A 16,337-nucleotide genomic window follows, 5' to 3' on the forward strand; every position below is an offset into this window, starting at 1 on the left:
AGGGGCTCACTGGTTGCTCTTGGCACTTTATTGTATCCTCACACCACCCTCTTTGGCAGGTTCTATCACTGCCCTCATTTTACCAACAACTTACTGGGGGTGTCAGCAGGGCACATATAACCCATCCCACCACAGGCTTATCCCTGCTCTTGGGGAAACTGGCCCATCACGCCCAGAGCCCCCGTGTGCTCACCCACCCAACCTGGCCTGTCCGTCCTGTCCCCGAGTGCTGCTGCGGGGCCCGTGAGCATGCATGTGGACAGGGTTCTCTGCTGCTCTCGGCAGCCCCCCACACGGCAGCCCCTCCTGCACAGCTTCCCCCAGGTGGGCCCCCACCGACACCTTGGCAGGTGAGAAATCCCAGTTCCAGAGGCCAGTCCTGCCCTGTGGGCACAGATGGCCTTCTGCGTGACCCCGAGTGAAAGACCAAGAATAACTTCTGCAAGCAAGAAGCCTTTGGGGGAGGCATTTCCAGCATAGGGCACCACGGGGGTGCCAGACACGTTCAGGGGGGACAGGTCGTTACATTCAGACAAACCACCGAGAACTTTAAAACTGCCGTCTTCTGCTTTATTGACAAGTAAATTGTTCAAAAATGTTCTCACGATTCAATAATTACAAAGACAGACTTACATTAAAAAAGTAAAAACCAGAACCCCCAGCAGGTGCCAGCCCCAGCAGAAGGCCCAGGGGGTGGGTGGGCGGGCAGGTGCTGGGTGTGCGACACCCACAGGCGGGCCGGTGGTGCCCACGTCACTCAGTGCCGACTCAAGGTTAAGTGCACGTCTGAAACAGCCTCTCCAAGAATGCTGACCGGCGGGAGAGTGGGGAGGAGCTGTCCTGGGCCACGGACAAGCTGCGTGCTGGCCTTCAAGGAGACAGGCCACAGACCTGACTACTCGCGTGTGACACAGGAAGGGTGAGAGTAAATACAGGGCGAGCGTCACCGCATCGCAGGCAGCAGAGCCTGCACGACCCACACGGCACTAAATCACGGGGCTCCATGCAGGGGCGGGGCCGGGTGGGGTGGGGTGTCTTGGAACCTGCCACTGGGCCCCCTGGGGCTCTGGCCCCTCGGTGCAGCAGGCCTGGGGCCTGGCTGCGCGACAACCCCTTTTATGGCAGGAGGCAGAAGCTGTGGAAGCAAGTGGGAGACAGAGCACAGCTGACTTCACAGTAGTAGATACTGGTGACACTTCGTGGCTGTGACCGGGGGTGACTAACACAGGGACCCAGGGCAGGGCGGACGTCACTTGGAATGGGCCTCTGTCCATGGCCACAAGGTCGGCAGAAGGACTTCTGCAGCTGTGTGATGGCTAAATGAGTAAAGGCCACAAACTAACCTCCACCTTCCTCTGTCTTCAAAACTCTAGGGACATTGGGAATGACATACAACTTCCTACTATTCTCTTATGGTCCTAGGAAAGTTTCAGGAAAGAGGGAACAGACTCGTTCCTGAGGCGTCCGAGCTGTCTGCTTCCTGAGCAGAGCCGCCCGCGCAGGGCTCCCCAGCGGCGTCGGCAGGCCCCACGCGCCCTCTCAGCTGGTTCTGGGCACGAGAGGCTGTGTGCTGGTCCCTCATGTGCAAACGGAACAGTGTCGCCTCACAGCTGTGCAGACAGGATCTGGGCAACTGCCACAAATACCGCGGCATAAAACTGATCATTATTATAATAAAGATTTTTCTTCATCTCCATATCTACAAATGGACCCTACACTTCCTTGGACAACAGTGCAGGGTCAGTCAGCTCCGTCTTGGCGCTGGTGGTGGAGGCCACCCCGGCTCCCTGGCCCGTGATGGTGAGGTGCTGGGCCGGGGACTTCAGGCGTCGTAGGCCGGCTGCTCCAGGCCTTCAAGGGGGAGCTGGCTCCTGTGCGGGGAGTTGGGGCTCGGTGGGCCGCTGGGGTTGGAGCTGTTGGATGGAGTCGAATGTTTGGTGGAATCTGAATCAGGCTGTTAATACACAGAAGGGGGATAGTATGAGAACCCACTGCCCTGGGGCTGTTGCCCAGCCCCACGTGGGTGTCTGTGGGGACATGTGGCGATTGCTCTCTCCTTTCTTAGGAGAGCACACGCTGCTGTCCTTAGGCTTGCTGGTGAGAGAGCATAAACTAAGGCGCAACCCCGTAAACAACTTAGAAATTATAATTACAAAGGGGAATGAGAACCCTGCAGTGAAGAACCCAGACAACACCACAACCAGGCAGTCACATGCCACAGACATGACACGCTTTCGTGATAAAAGCACCAGGAATAGAAATGTTCTCAACATGACAGAGGTGTCCATGAAAAACCCACAGCTAACTTCCCACTTGACGGTGACAAACAAAGCCTTCCCTAAGATTATGAACAAAACAAGGGTGCCGCCATCGCATACTGCAGAAGTCCTCGCCTGAGCAATTAGGCAAGAAACAGAAAAAAGCATCTACGTTGGAAAGGAAGAGTCAAGTCATCTCTGTTCACAGATGACACGATGCTATATATAAAAATTCCCAAAGACCTCACTAAAAAATTAAACAAATTCAGCAAAGTTGAAGATTATAAGATCAACACACAAAAATCAGTTGTGTTTCTATTTACCAGCAATGAACAATCTGAAATGGAAATTAAGAAAACAATTCCATTTACAATAGCATCCAAAAGAATAAAACAGGTAAGAATAAATTTAACCTAGGAGCTGAAAGATTTGTTCACTAAGATTATAAAACATTGCTGACAAGACATTAAAGATATAAATAAATGGAAAGACACCCCCTGTTCATGGATTGGAAGACTATCGTTAAGCTGGCGATACCCCCACTGATTCAATGCAATCCCTATTGAAATACCAATGGCTTTTTCCTTTTCCTTTTATTTTTTTTTGCAGAAATGGAAAAGCCAATCCTCAAATTTATATGGAATTGCAAGGGGCCCATATAGTCAAAACAATATTAAGAAAAAGTTGGACTCACACTTTGCAAAGTTACTACTTCAAAATGTACTACACAGCAACATATTCCAAACAGCATGGCATATGCTAGTATAACGACCAGTGGAACAGCACTGAGAGTCGAGAAATAAATTTAGAACCTACGGTCAACTGATTTTTGACAAAAGCACCAAGACCGTTCACCGGGGAAAGAACAGTGTCTTCAACAAATGGTGTTGGGTACCCACATGTATATACAAACATTAACTCACACCAAATGCAAAATAGCCAGCAGTGAAGGGAGGTCTGTGAGCCCTCCAGCAAGAACATGGCTGTTTGACGGCGGAGCCGAGGCTGGCACAGCCGAACACAGAGCTGGCCAAGGACAGCACAGAAGAAGAAAGGCACAGGTCACCTTGACGGCAGACACGGATGCAGAAGTTGTCAACAAAATGTTCACAAGCTGAATCTATCGTGTAGGAATACCAAGTCGCGACCAAGAACTTATTCTCAGACTGCAAGGAAATGGCTCTGACATACGACATTAACATGCCGGAGAGAAAACAGAAGAAAGCCACTTTGGAAAACATCAAAAAGTATCCGATTCATATCTATTCCCACCCTGCCCCCTTACTGAAAACTCTTCTCGAGCTAGAAAGAGACACTTCCTGTGCCAGGTGCAAGGTGTTTGCCAGAAACCACGGCAGCACCGTCCTTGGGGGAGACCTGGCCGGAGCACAGAGCCTGTCGTGGTGGGATGCAAATCCTCAGCCTGGGGGCCTGGGCAGCACCAGGAGAGGCGACACTCACGTGCCATACCACCCCCCCACACACACCACACACACCCACGCACACACCCCCCCACCACACCCCCCCACACCACATCCCCACACACCCATACCACACACACTATACACATACACCCATAACACAACCACATACCCCCCCACACCCCCACACCACATACACACACATACCACGCCAGCATCAAAGAGACAAAACTCCAAGACTGAACTAAACACCAGAGCCACTCAGAACTCAGAGCGTTCCCAAGTCACCAGCTTGCAAAGACACCTGCCATAAGCACCAAATACGTAACAGTAGATTATATTCTACTCCTAGTGGCAAGAAAAACCTTAGAATTTTAAGAGAAAACTTACTGACCACAAACACACACGACCTGTAGGAGAGAAACCATCAACTAGAGAGACGCTCAATGGTTCCGCAAAGGGGAAGTCACGATGATGAAGACCCCCCCAATCTAATCAATTGATTCAATGTAATCCCAATTTGTGCTTTTTTATTAGGAAGCAAACAACCTGGTTTAAAATGTATTTGAAGGAGAAAATAAAAAAAGTTAAGAAACTGTTGAAAAGGGAGAACAAAGAGATCTGCCAGATCTGATGTCACAGGTGTGCTGGTGGGGAAATAATCAGCCACCGTGGGGCAGAGGTTCCAGAAGGAGGAACATAGACAAGGAAGTTAACGTAAAGTGAAGATTTCAAGTTGGAGGGAGTAAGTGGCAAAGGCCAGTGCGCCCTCCGTTTACAAAGGAAGCAGCTCAGGACCTTGCCGACACACACACACACACACACACACACACACACACACACACTCAGTCTCAGTCACACATACATACACACTCAGTCATAGTTACTCTCATACACTTACACTCAGTCACATCCACAGCCATGCGTATACAGCCGCACGCCCACGCACAGCCATACACACAACCACACCGTCATGCACTCAGAGACATACACACTGTCACAGTCACGTACACACACACACACACACACACACACACACACACACACACACACACACACAGAGACCTGAGAACTATTACCTATCTTAACTGAAAAAGATAAACAGACTGGACTGCATAAAAATGAAATACTTCTGTATGACAAAAAACCCTTAAAACAAAAAGACAAATTAAGAGAGCAGTGGTCCCAGAAAAGTATCTGTGACAGCACCCCAGACTACACCGAGTTCCTGGAAGGCAGTAAGACAGCCCACGCGAGGCTGGACCTCGGGGGAGCCAGGCCTGTCCACGCTGGAATAGCCGGGCAACCTCGGGAACAACAGGAATATGTGAAACGAAACATCAGCCCAGCTGCTGCGAAGACGCTGTGAGAGCCGCGCCGCGGGTTGAGGGGCGGCGGGCAGAGTGCCAGCTCCGCGTCCCTCTCCTACACTAGTGCGCAGGGGCACAGACCCGCACTCAGTGCCGGACGTTTCTCACCTACAGCCCTGCACCCCATCTCACACAGGGGAAACCGAGGCACAGAGAGACACACCTCATTGTGCCTGAGGAGGCTGCCTGCCGGCCGGGGCAGGGTCTGGAACACCCAGAAACCCTGAGCCAAGGTGGTTCCCTTGCCCAGCCCCCAAACTCTGACCCCGAGTGGCCATCAGAGGAGGAGGGAGAGGCGCTCTTGAAGACGCAGGAGGCTACCTGTGCTTTACAAAGCGCACCTCCGGGCATGTGACACCTAAGTGTGGAACACTGCACAGAAGAGTCCAGAAGGGAAAGCTGGGTGAACTTTTCTCAGGAAGGCTTTCACTGCTCTGTCATGCAGTGACAGCCCCACAGCCCCCTGCGTGCTCAGTGCTCTCGGCAGCTCTCCCAGGGCTGGCCCGGCCTCGCGGACAGGGGAGCCGGGTGACCTGGGCGCAGAGCCTGCACGGAGGCCTGACGGAGGCCTGCGCTGCTACCCAGAGGTCCATGTTCGCACCTTCCTCCCGACAGGCTCACGGCTAGAACCCACGTCATCCTCTGCGTCCCTCAGCACAGCCTGCAAAGTCGTGAGTGGGGAGCTCCAGAGGGACTGGTGACAACCGCCCAGGCCCATGTCATCAGACTGCTCTTTCTTATGAGGGTGGTGACTCAGCAGAACCCCCCAACCCCAAAAGACCCGTGTGGCTGCTCCAGGGGAGATAAGACTCTTTCTGGAGAACGGCCACTTTGACTTCTCCACATGGGGCGCTGCGGACGCCCAGGCCCCCGTCACCAGGCAGGTCTCACCTCTCTGTCAAAGTCCTGGTCAGGATCAGACATGCTTCTCAGAGGCACCGCCACTCCAGGCTCGGAGCCACCTAGGGCACAAGGAGGGCCGTCGTTTTAGGGACAGTCGGAGCTGAACGGAAAGCCTGAAGTACCAGCCTCCCAGACCTTGGTACCTGATGACGGCCATGAGATGTAGGGTTTGCTCCTGGGCGGAGGCTGCCGGGACAAGCCGGTGGGAGCGGGGCCGGGCCTTTCCTCCTGGGAGGGGGGCACAGCGCTCTGTGCGGAGAGAAGAGCCCGTGAGTGTGTGGGGCGACGTGGCTGGGAATGCAGGCAATCCTGCTGGGACCTCAATGGGCGGGACAGGCGGCAAGGCTGTCTGTACAGCTCAGTTTTGAGCTAAGAACTGGCAATAGCAATTGCAGACCAAGGTGAATCCTACAGGAAACCCACGTTTTAAAGTGAAAGAGGACAAATGTGTTACCTGCTCACATTAAGATGTTGTTTAGAAACCAGTGCTCACAGCTAGTTACCCCATGAAACACTAAGAGGTGGGCGGACCCAGCTCCCAGGGGCAGAAGGGGTGGCCCTGGGCACCGACTGTCCCATGGCTGGGACTTCCACCAGGGACCGCGTGCCAGGTGCTCCCGGAAGGCCGACACGGGTGAGAGGAGCGCTGGCATACGCGTTCGGGGCTCACCAGTGGCAGGTCCATGAGCACCTGCATCCCGTCGCCAGGGCCCATGTGGGCCACGTGATTGAAGTTGGTGGGGTTGGAAATCATTTTGGATCTCAGCTCTGGGTCTCTAAGCATCTCCCTGGGGAAAAGAAAATAGTTTTGTGATGCAGGAGCATGTCAGCCTCTGGGCTGATTGGCGTGGCCTCGCGCAGGCAGGCTGCCAGCCCAGCTCTCACCGCCGCTGCTGCAGCCTCTCCTCCTCGGGAACCTTGAACACAAACCGCCTCTTGCTTCTGGTCCGAAGCATCTGCTTCTTGCTGTTGTCAGAGGTGTCAGGCACGTTGAGAGCTGCTCCTGCAGGAGCGATGCTTGCAGTTAGCGTGGCCCTCAGGCTATGCCATGCGGGCCGGAAGGGGACACAGGCTGTGACACCTGCGAGAAAGGCTCACCCGAGAATTTGCTCTTGAAGTAGATCAAGCGGGGAGGCTCACAGTTGAGGAGGTTGAGGGTGCCTTCCGAGTTCAGTGGTCGTATCTGTCGGGAACCAGAGAGGGACAGTAGGTAGTGCGGCCGCGCAGTGTGTGTGTGGGGGAAGCGGCCGCCCGCCCTGGGCCTCACCCTCCGCAGGCCGATGGTCTGAACCCACTCCATGGTGCGCACGTCAAAGACGTCCACGCCGTACTCGCTATACACTGTGACGTGCGACGGGCTGCAACCTGGAGGACGGAGCAAAGGGCGGTGAGCAGCGCGGGCCCAGGCCCGGCGCCTCCCACGCCAAGGGTAGCACGAGGCCACCACAGTGCAGAGGGCGCCCAGCCTCAGCTCAGGCGGTGACAGCTGGGGCCAGCGGCAGATACCTGCCCACCCCCACTCCAGAGTGAACCTTCACTTCCAAGGTCAGACCAATAACCACAGCAGTCCTGTAACCGAAGGCACCTGGAACCCCACAGCAGGCGCCACAGGGGACTTTTTAAGTTACTTTCTCATGTAGCTTTTTATGTGGTCACTACAAAGGCAGCAGGCTCAACACATCTGAAATCGGGAGGGGGGGCAAACGTTCTGTTTTGCAAAGCAAATTCCTTCTGCAAGAGATGCCAAGAAGTCAGCTTTCTGGGTAACATTTAAACTGCACACAACTACTGCTTAGCTCTGGGGCAACAAACGGCCATGCACGCACCACGCTACCACGCGCTTTCTACGGAACTGGTCCTCTGGAACATTTTCAGTCATCCCTGTGTCTGTGTCGTCTGAACACATGCACCTGACACTCACTTTTCCAGCAGTGAGCTCTGGAGTCTTTCCCCTTTGCATTCTAAGTGATGGGACACTGTCAGGGGGTGACGGAAAACCCATCAAGTGTACCAAAGACATGACACCAAGGACCGCCGGCCCATCTGGCATGTGAAGTCTAAGGGGACTTTCCCCGTGTTTCAAACAGCAGTAAAAAACACGTGACAGAAAGCAGCAGTGGGTGTCTGCTGCTCTGTACGTCCTGCTAGGGACGGTGAGGCCACAGGCAGAGGTGCACTGACCTGCTGCACTCAGCCTCGCCCGGCTGTCACCAGGTGTCCCCGGCACCACCCTGCAGAAGCGCAGGGCTCTTCAGATGGCTCCTGCTCAGCCCTGGTTCCCTCCCGCAGTTAAAGTTAATCTTTATCACGCCACACTTCTCTAACTGAAGATGAATGTCTAAAAGATCCTGCTGTGTTGCTATTATGTTCCAAACCAGCTGCATGGCAGCCTTTTTCTTTTGAATACAAAAAAGAAAACAGGGTTTAGGAAGCAGACAGAAGATGCTGGAACTAGTCACCAAACTGTCTCAGCAGTGCCCATTCAGACAAAACACGAGGCTCTCCTTCTGAGTGCCACACACAAGACAGGCGGTCAGAGAACCCAGGGGGCCCTGAACAAGCCTTCAGAGGCCCCTCTCCACACGGGGGCTCTTCATGTGCAAGGAGCCAGGAGAGACGTTTGTGTGGGGCTGAGCTGCTAGCAGAGCTAAGCTGAGCTGTCCAGGCTGAAGACAAATGGCGAGTTACTCTCAGGGCAAAGAACACGGGCAGTACAGTTGCCAGATGTGAGCCGGCCCCACCTCTGCGTGTGCTTCTCAGGTCACCTCAGCTCTGGCCCTCCGTGTCCTTCTCGGTGACGTGGGACAGGTTACGCCTCCCCGTGTGATTGGCTGGGGTAGTGGGAGTATCCCACCAGCGCTAAAGCTGACCTGGCACCTGCCCTTTGTGTACAGGGAGAGCGAGGGGGAGGGACAGCGGGAATCAGAGGCCGAGAACACTGGGTGTGAAGGCAGCTCACTCACGGCCTGGAGCCTGCACTCGGTGACCCGCGTCTCCTTCCACGTTACATTTTTCAAAAAAAGTGCAAGTTCTAGAGAAAAAGACCCTGCTAAGCAGGGCCCCGTGTGGTTCTGAGGCTGTTCCTGTACCGGCTGGCTGGGCGGAGGCAGGACAAGTGTCACCGCAGCGGCTGGTGGCCTTCCCCACAGTGCCAGGCCGCCCGCTTGCGACCCAGCCCTAGCCCAGCGCCAGTGGGTCAGCACACACCCAGCAGGCCCGCGAGAGCCAGCAGCGGGCCGCACACCTCACGGGCCTGGGCTCCGGGTCCCAACGCCCGTGGCTTCTTTCTCTGCCAGTGAAGCACAGTCAGCATCAGGGCAGGCAAGGCTGTACTTCTGGTGAAGACACCCCCTCACACCCCCACCACCCAGCACTGCTGCTCAAATGGAAGTGTCCCTGTGACTCATCTTAATTACTCCCTGCTCTGTCCAACCTATGGTTTGACAAGCTATGGCGATACACGCAGCAGTGGTCTCCAAGGCTTAGGGTCCGACAGCAGGCCGGGCAGGACGTGATCCCAGGAGCCCTGCTCACCACGCTCCTGGGCCTGCAGGACGTCCACCCAGCACCTGCGCTCACACAGAAAGCCACTTAAACTAAGCGAACTAAGTAACTCTACTGTTTTCCAGAAGAGCTCCTGCTACTCTCAGGAAAACATGTTTCAAAAGAGACTGCACCTGCACATCAGAACCAACTTCCTCCTGCCTGTCCTAAAACCTGTAGCTCGTCTGCGTTCCTGTGTAGGTCTGTGAACTATCGCCATCGGAGCTCCTCAGCGGAGGGGCCCCTGCAAATCCCTGGGGGAGAGATGGTGCCGGTGGGCTGGAGAGGGAGGCAGGCCTGGTGCCCACCTGCAAGCCCACCCACCGCTGGCCCGGGACATGGTACTGGGACCTTCCAAGGCAGGCATCGTGGAGCCCTCTCCTGGCACCCGGCTCCTTGGCTGGGGGAGCTGGGAGACAAACCAAAGCAACACAGGACACGTGCTGCCTGTGGACGTGAGAAGCAGCACAGGGCACGGCAACAGAGAACATATACATACTACAGGCGACGGGCACCGCGGGCCACATGAGCTCCTGCACGCGTGACCTCCGGCCCTGCGGGTCCACATACAGTCCCATGTGACTGAAGCAGAGCAGGTACTCCTCGCTCGGGAGCTCCACAGCACAAAGGGCATCGAAAGGCTGCTGGGAGAGGAAGGCAAGCGAGGGCTCACTGGGATTTACCAGGGTGAGAGCCTGCCCGTCTCCCTGCGTGCTCAGCAGAGAGAACCCAGAGGGGTAGCCAACACAGAGCTTGTCCTTGACCGCGGCCATCCACTGCACAGTGCCAGGGGCCACGAGCTCATTGAACTTCCTGTGGAAAGGCTTAGTTCTCTGGACCTCATAGCAAAGGACCAGCCGCTTCACTGCCACAAACAGGCAGGTGGCAGAGCTCTTCTTCAGCGTCGCAGTCGCTATGAGCTGGCAGCCCTTGGTTTCCGGAAGCTTGATGTCAACGTTGCTTTCCGCCCCGTCAAAGGCGGACCACGGGCAGAGATGGACGTGGTGGTTCCGGCCACAGAGCAGGACGGCGACCTTCTCTTTGGGGGCAAGCTCAATCTGGTACACTTTCTTGTAGTCAGCGACGCGGACGATCACTGCAGACAGGAGGACGGGACCCCATGTCACAGTCCGACCAAGGGGGCTGCTCAGGAGCCCCCTCTCCACGCCCTCCCCACCGCGGCCAGCCTGGGGGCCGTCACCCCTCTGCATCTGCCCCGTCACTTCACACACCCTTGCGGCCTCAGGGACCTGGCTGGGACACGTTCAGTGCAGTATGGCCTTGGGGTTGGGCCTGGACCTCCGTCCAGCTCATCCCTGAAGCCAAGAACCCTTGGGCTGCATTTGGGGAACGAACGACTGTCTCCAAGGTCACTGGATCCTTAAACTCTTGGAAGCACTCGCCCCCGCCCTGGGCCTCCAAATGAACTCAATACCCCGATGTCCTAACTCTCTGGGCCAGCGGGATGGATCCAGTGGGATGAACGGCTGAGGGCCGGCCTGCAGCAGTAGCTGAGGCTGCACGTGTGCACCTTCCTCCACGGGGCCCAGTGCAAGGGGACACCGGCTCAGGAAGGGGACACCACCCCCCAGGGAACAGCGTGTGCCTTGGGGAGGCTCCCAGGGCCAGTCCTAGGCTCCTTGTGCTTTTGTCCCCAGACCCAGGCAGTGAAGAGGGGAGACATGGGGAAGAATGAACTGTCAAAATTGGAAGCAACGGAAGGAACGTTTCGGCGCAGTCTCTGCACACCTGAGAGTTAGGCAGACGAGCTTCCTGCCTCTCCTGGGACGCTCCCCTGCCTGGCTGTCTCCTCAGTCCTCAACTGGAGGAAACTAAAGACACAGCAGCCGACGTACCACCATGCCCTTGCCCCCACTCTGAGGGACCTGTGGACACTCAACGGACATTACATTTGCCGAGCGTCAGTCTTATTTGCTGCAAATTATTTTTCTTGGCTGTTGCCTTTCCCTATCTTTATAAAGTTCTGTGACATGGTGACCATGTACGCGTCCAGTGAATTTGTCTTAACCCTTGCACGTTCCTACTACTGAAGCTGTGCTTGTCTGCACCGCACAGGCAGGCCCCGAGCTGTCCCTGCCACTCACCGTCACGGGTCACCTCTATGACATAGAGCCCTTCTTCCAGGCCGACCGCAATCCTGTCGCCATCTGTAGATGCAGAAGGGGCAAGAACACAAACATCAATTCTGTCAGCACAGACCATCCACTTCTTAAAACATGTGGGGACACTATAAACAAGCGTGGCCTTGGTCTGCTGGGATGTTCAGACCAGGCACCACGGCACCCTTGGAAACCTCCCCCTGGCGGCGTCTGGAACGCACCCAGGACGGCGGCGGTGAGGACGGCCTTGATGAGAGGCAGCGAGCTGTCGTAGGCCTCCTGCGGCGTGTGCACCACCTGGTTCCTCAGGCGGTTCTTGTGAAGAATAGACTGCAGTCCTTCCAGAATCCCCACCCACTTCCTCTTTTCGTTCTCGTTTTCTGTCAGAATGAGCAGTGAGCTGGTCTTAGAAGGTGTACCTAAGAGAGAGGCCGTCACCTTCGTGACAGAAAACAAAACAGAGATGAGCGCCCTAAGACAACCAACCACACCACACGGGCGCCCACACCCCAGCCTGGACACCATTCGCAATAGAGGTGAAGAGCAGGAAGGGTGCACTTTCTGGGCATTTGACTCAAGGACCACGGGGGTTAAGGTCTCGATGCTGAGTCATGGGTCCATTCCGAGGCGCCCGCGGGGCCGAGGGCTCTTCTGTGCCGCACACAGGCGGGGGCGCAGTTATAAACAGGCGCCCTGCATCCCTTGTCAGATTCCAGTGCATTCTGCTCTTGCCCAAACTGTGCTGTAACTGCCCGTTTTAAAACTGCTTTCTTGAACAATCTAATTTAAAAAGGTTCTCAGAACAGGTGCAGAGACAACAGGCTCTCCAACAAAAACACTGCCTAAGCTTCTGTTAGCATCCCTAGCACAAGGAGGCCTGGGCAGCTTTAGGTGCTACACAACGATCATCTGTTAAGCTCACAATGATGGCATTTTTCTGTATTGTATACAAGAGGTGCTTTCTGACTAGACCTGAGATTTAAGAAAAATGATTCACAGGCTTAGTTTCGTGGTCAACCGAAGTGGCACTGTAATAAAGACTTCCCAGTGAAGGGAGTTGGCGGGATTCTTTCCCCGACCACAATCTCCTAGCAGCTTCCAAATGCCACAGCTCCCAGCACTGACCCACGGGGCTCTCCAACTGACCAGCAAGAATGCTGGTGAGCAATGTCTGCTTCTTTATTCCTGTTTGGCTCTGTCCACGACCAGGAAATCCTAGGAAGGGAGGTGGAAGCTTCCAGCATCAAGCACACTAGAGTGACTGAGGTGCAGACCAGGTAGGATGCAGGACAGAAAGACAGGGCCAGTGATGTGGGCAGACAGGGCTGAGCTGGGCACGGTGGTGTGTGAGGTGGGGCAGGCACACTCCACAGGCCCCTTCCATGGCACATGGAAACGCTCAGAGCAATCCTTCTATTTTAACCGTGTGACTTGTTTTATGATGAACGAAATGTCTCTAACAAATAGGAAGAAACCATACCCTGAATATACACGGAACGTCTCGGCGTGAAGCGTGTATGACGTCTGACGCCAGGACTGAGCTCACCGAGAACTCTTCATCTCTGGTAGGAAACAGAGCATTCAGAACACGGGGAAAGAACGCATGAGGCCCTCTCCTCCCCCTCCCGTATCCCAAATCTGCTGAGAAAGGGCACTTATGACATTTTCTCCATGTTGAGGTGGGTCCCCTCGCCTCTACCTGGTTAAGAAAACGCTTCCACTGACAAAGCCAACAAACGACTCAAGAATCTTGCATGTGTGTCAATGACCCTGTCTGAGAACAGAACTCCTTGTAGTCCATCCCCATTACCACAAGACCACATCCCCGATAAGGCCGGTACTTGACTACAGTCAGGCAGGCGCTTGGCCATCACTTTCAGAGCACAGGGTAAGACGTGCTGAGAGAACCGTGGAAGCCCCGGCACCAACACATTCTAAACCCGGGCTCCATGTTCAGCGCACCCTGCGTGACGCCTGCAGTGGCCTCTTCCCCTCTAGGCCAGGGCACACCTGTGCACACCACAGACAAGCAGGGGCACGGGGCCCTCTCCAAAACGCAGGGCCCCAGCTGTTCACCCCAGTTCATGGGCTGGGGACATGGAAAGTGGAAACCGCTGTGGAGGTGACTGCTCATAGCTGCCCTCAATGGCACCTGCCATAGCACCCCTTGTCCCCCCAGAACCAATGCTGGAGACTGAGGCTCCAGGCTGGACCCTAACCCCAGGCAGGTGCCAGCACATTCGTGACATCCGCAGGTGCCGTCCTCTGTGACACTGGGAGTGGGTGACAGAGGGACGGGAGATGACCTGGCAGCAGCAGCAACAGCTCTACACACCAGCCCCGGTGCTAAGCGTGTCCCGTCTATTAACTTCTGAATCTTCACAACAACCCTCTGGCCTCCATAACATATTACTGTGCCCATTTTACAATGGGAAGCAGAGCGTTAGACCTTAATTGTAAGGGAAGCTGGGAAGGAAGGAAGCCGTGTTACTGTCTTTGAATGTTTGATGCAAGGAAGGAATCTGACGAGGATGGAAGTGATAAGAGATGCGGTCGTGCAGCAAACTCTAGGGCCACACACAGCCAGGGCTCTAGATTTCTGTCAGAAACAAGAGTACTTGTCAGGTACTAAAAAGCAGACACCTTAAAATATGCAATGTGTCTCTGGGATATTTTCTAATTGTTCTTGGGGCATGTGGTTTTCTTATGTTAAATGCTTGTTTGGCAAATTTTCTAATGCAAAAATATCCAAAGCAGGAAGTTTCTGGCATGCATTTATAAGGTGTGATCAAAAAATACAGTGAATATTTATATTACAGTAAAAGACACATTGCCATTAATCCCCCTCAAAATACACCCCCTCACTTCCAACACATTTATCCCATCGTTCTTGCCACTTTCTGAAGCAGTTCTGCAAGTTCTCTTTCTTGAGTGTCTTCAGTTGCGCTGTCGTGGCTGCCTCTATGTCCTGAATCATTTTCTTTGGGGAAGAGCCAGAAGTCACACGGTGTCAGATCCGGTGAATAAGGTGGATGAGGACACACTGTACCGTTTTTATTTGACAGAAATTGCTGGACCAGAAGCGATGTGTGACACAGAGTGTTGTCACGAAGTAAAGACACTCACAAAAGAGGACTTCCAGAGCTGCTTCAGAAAGTGGCAGGAACGATGGGATACGTGTGTTCATAGCCGGGGGGGGGGGGGGGGATTTTGAGGGGGGTTAAACAGCAATGTGTCTTTTCCTGTAATAAATTTTTTTATTTAAACATTCACTGTATTTTTCAATCACACCTCGTAAGTACCTGTTTTTGGACCAGCACAAAGATTAGGGTGTGAAGGTAAAAATGAGGTTAAAGATTACCACACAAGAAACTCTCCCTTTGGTGGAAGACAAGTCAAATCTCACAGAACGAGGGCACAGACCTGAGATCTAAGACTTGGCTTGCGACGACGCCGGGCTGGGTGGACTTTCCTTCAGGCAGATCGTACAGAAAGAGCTTACAGTCACAGACCACCGCATAAGCCCGCTGCCACCCTTTCTTCACCCCGGTAGGCTTCGGGACCTACAGATAAACAGTGACCATGTTTCACTGGGCCAGGGAGGCTGGCCACAAACCAGTCAGTGGCACGTGGAGGCCGAGGCCCTTAGGGACTTCCTAGAGGGGTCTCCGTGCCCACCATCTCCTTCCAGCCACTACACGCTGGCCCGCTTCTCCACAGACAGCTCCCCCACGCCCCCACCGGCTGGTGGCCAGAGCCCCATCTGCACACTTGACGGAGGTGACGGGGGACAAGCAGGACACTCAGCCGACAGGTGCGCTCACACCAGCCCCAGAGCATCTCGGGATGCTGTAGCTAGACAGGTGCTCGGGGCCGTCCTGCAGTGTCTTCCAACAGCACGTGGCTTTGGGACCCTGTCCTTAAGCGCACAGCCCAGGAGGCGGGAAGGGGGCCCCTGATTCTGAGTGTGTTTCTATGGGGTCCTTGGGCCCTGGCCCTGACCTCAGTTCCCAGGAGGGTCATCACCCCGAGACGCGAGAGCTGACAGAGACGCACGTCCTTGCGGTCCTACCTTCACGTAACCCTTGTAGGCGGTCCCTATACCCCGCTGCACGTCGACGCCAAGAGGCCGCTTGGACTGCTCGGGAGGGATGGGGCACACCTGGGGAGCGCTGTCTTTGCAGGAAACGTGGCAAGCAAACGAGCACACTGGAAGAGCGAAGGAGCACCCCGTCAGGAACACGGGCCCAGAGGCGGCCACTCGGTAACGTGCACGTGTCACAGGAAACGATCCAGATACCCGGTAAACAGTTTCTGAGGTTGCTTCCCACAAAAGCTCAGGGTCTTTGGAGCTGAGTGCCTTTTCACCACACCCACAGCAGCATGTCAGGGTGTGAGGACTCCTGACAGGAAAGGATTACCACAAAGCCCTGTTCCTTGTTCTCCTAGGAAGCCCGGACCTCATTCAACATAGTTAAGTTTCAAAATCACCTCAAGAGGAAACAACCTGCAGGTCTGCCACAGGGCGACGGTTTTGAGGACAGGGGCTGCCAGAGGTCCGGGCAGCCAATCAAAAGCTTGCCAAGTTTGGGTAATAGGGGAAAAGCCTGCTGCTGTCTCGTAAAGCTGCTTCTACAGAGCCACCCCGCCCACTGACCCACACTGGGGGGCGTGCTCAGGGGCCACTCCTGCCCCAGGGCTGTCGCGTGGCATTGTGTGACC

The 16,337-nt window shown here is 54.9% G+C and overlaps 1 protein-coding gene across 3 annotated transcripts in view; it reads right to left on the reverse strand.

Annotated features, from left to right (window-relative positions):
* Positions 1-545: 545 nt before the first annotated feature.
* CDC42BPB (CDC42 binding protein kinase beta) overlaps positions 546-16,337 on the reverse strand; it is a 101,178-nt gene continuing 85,386 nt past the window's right edge. For 2 of the 3 annotated variants that reach the window (XM_019747183.3, XM_019747182.3), the window contains 13 exons: positions 15,688-15,824; positions 15,039-15,178; positions 13,096-13,177; positions 11,837-12,053; positions 11,601-11,663; positions 9,995-10,591; positions 7,220-7,317; positions 7,051-7,135; positions 6,838-6,955; positions 6,623-6,740; positions 6,096-6,201; positions 5,941-6,011; positions 546-1,954 (listed from right to left, as the gene is read on the reverse strand). In XM_019747183.3, the coding sequence (XP_019602742.3) occupies positions 1,823-1,954; positions 5,941-6,011; positions 6,096-6,201; positions 6,623-6,740; positions 6,838-6,955; positions 7,051-7,135; positions 7,220-7,317; positions 9,995-10,591; positions 11,601-11,663; positions 11,837-12,053; positions 13,096-13,177; positions 15,039-15,178; positions 15,688-15,824 (1,964 nt within the window). In that variant the 3' untranslated portion in view covers positions 546-1,822. The remainder of the gene's footprint in view (positions 1,955-5,940; positions 6,012-6,095; positions 6,202-6,622; positions 6,741-6,837; positions 6,956-7,050; positions 7,136-7,219; positions 7,318-9,994; positions 10,592-11,600; positions 11,664-11,836; positions 12,054-13,095; positions 13,178-15,038; positions 15,179-15,687; positions 15,825-16,337) is intronic. The other variant, XR_002138676.3, reaches the window with a different exon arrangement.

Source organism: Rhinolophus sinicus, chromosome 3, assembly GCF_057876585.1.
Source record: "Rhinolophus sinicus isolate RSI-liver-muscle chromosome 3, RSI-T2T, whole genome shotgun sequence".
Lineage (NCBI taxonomy): Eukaryota > Metazoa > Chordata > Mammalia > Chiroptera > Rhinolophidae > Rhinolophus > Rhinolophus sinicus.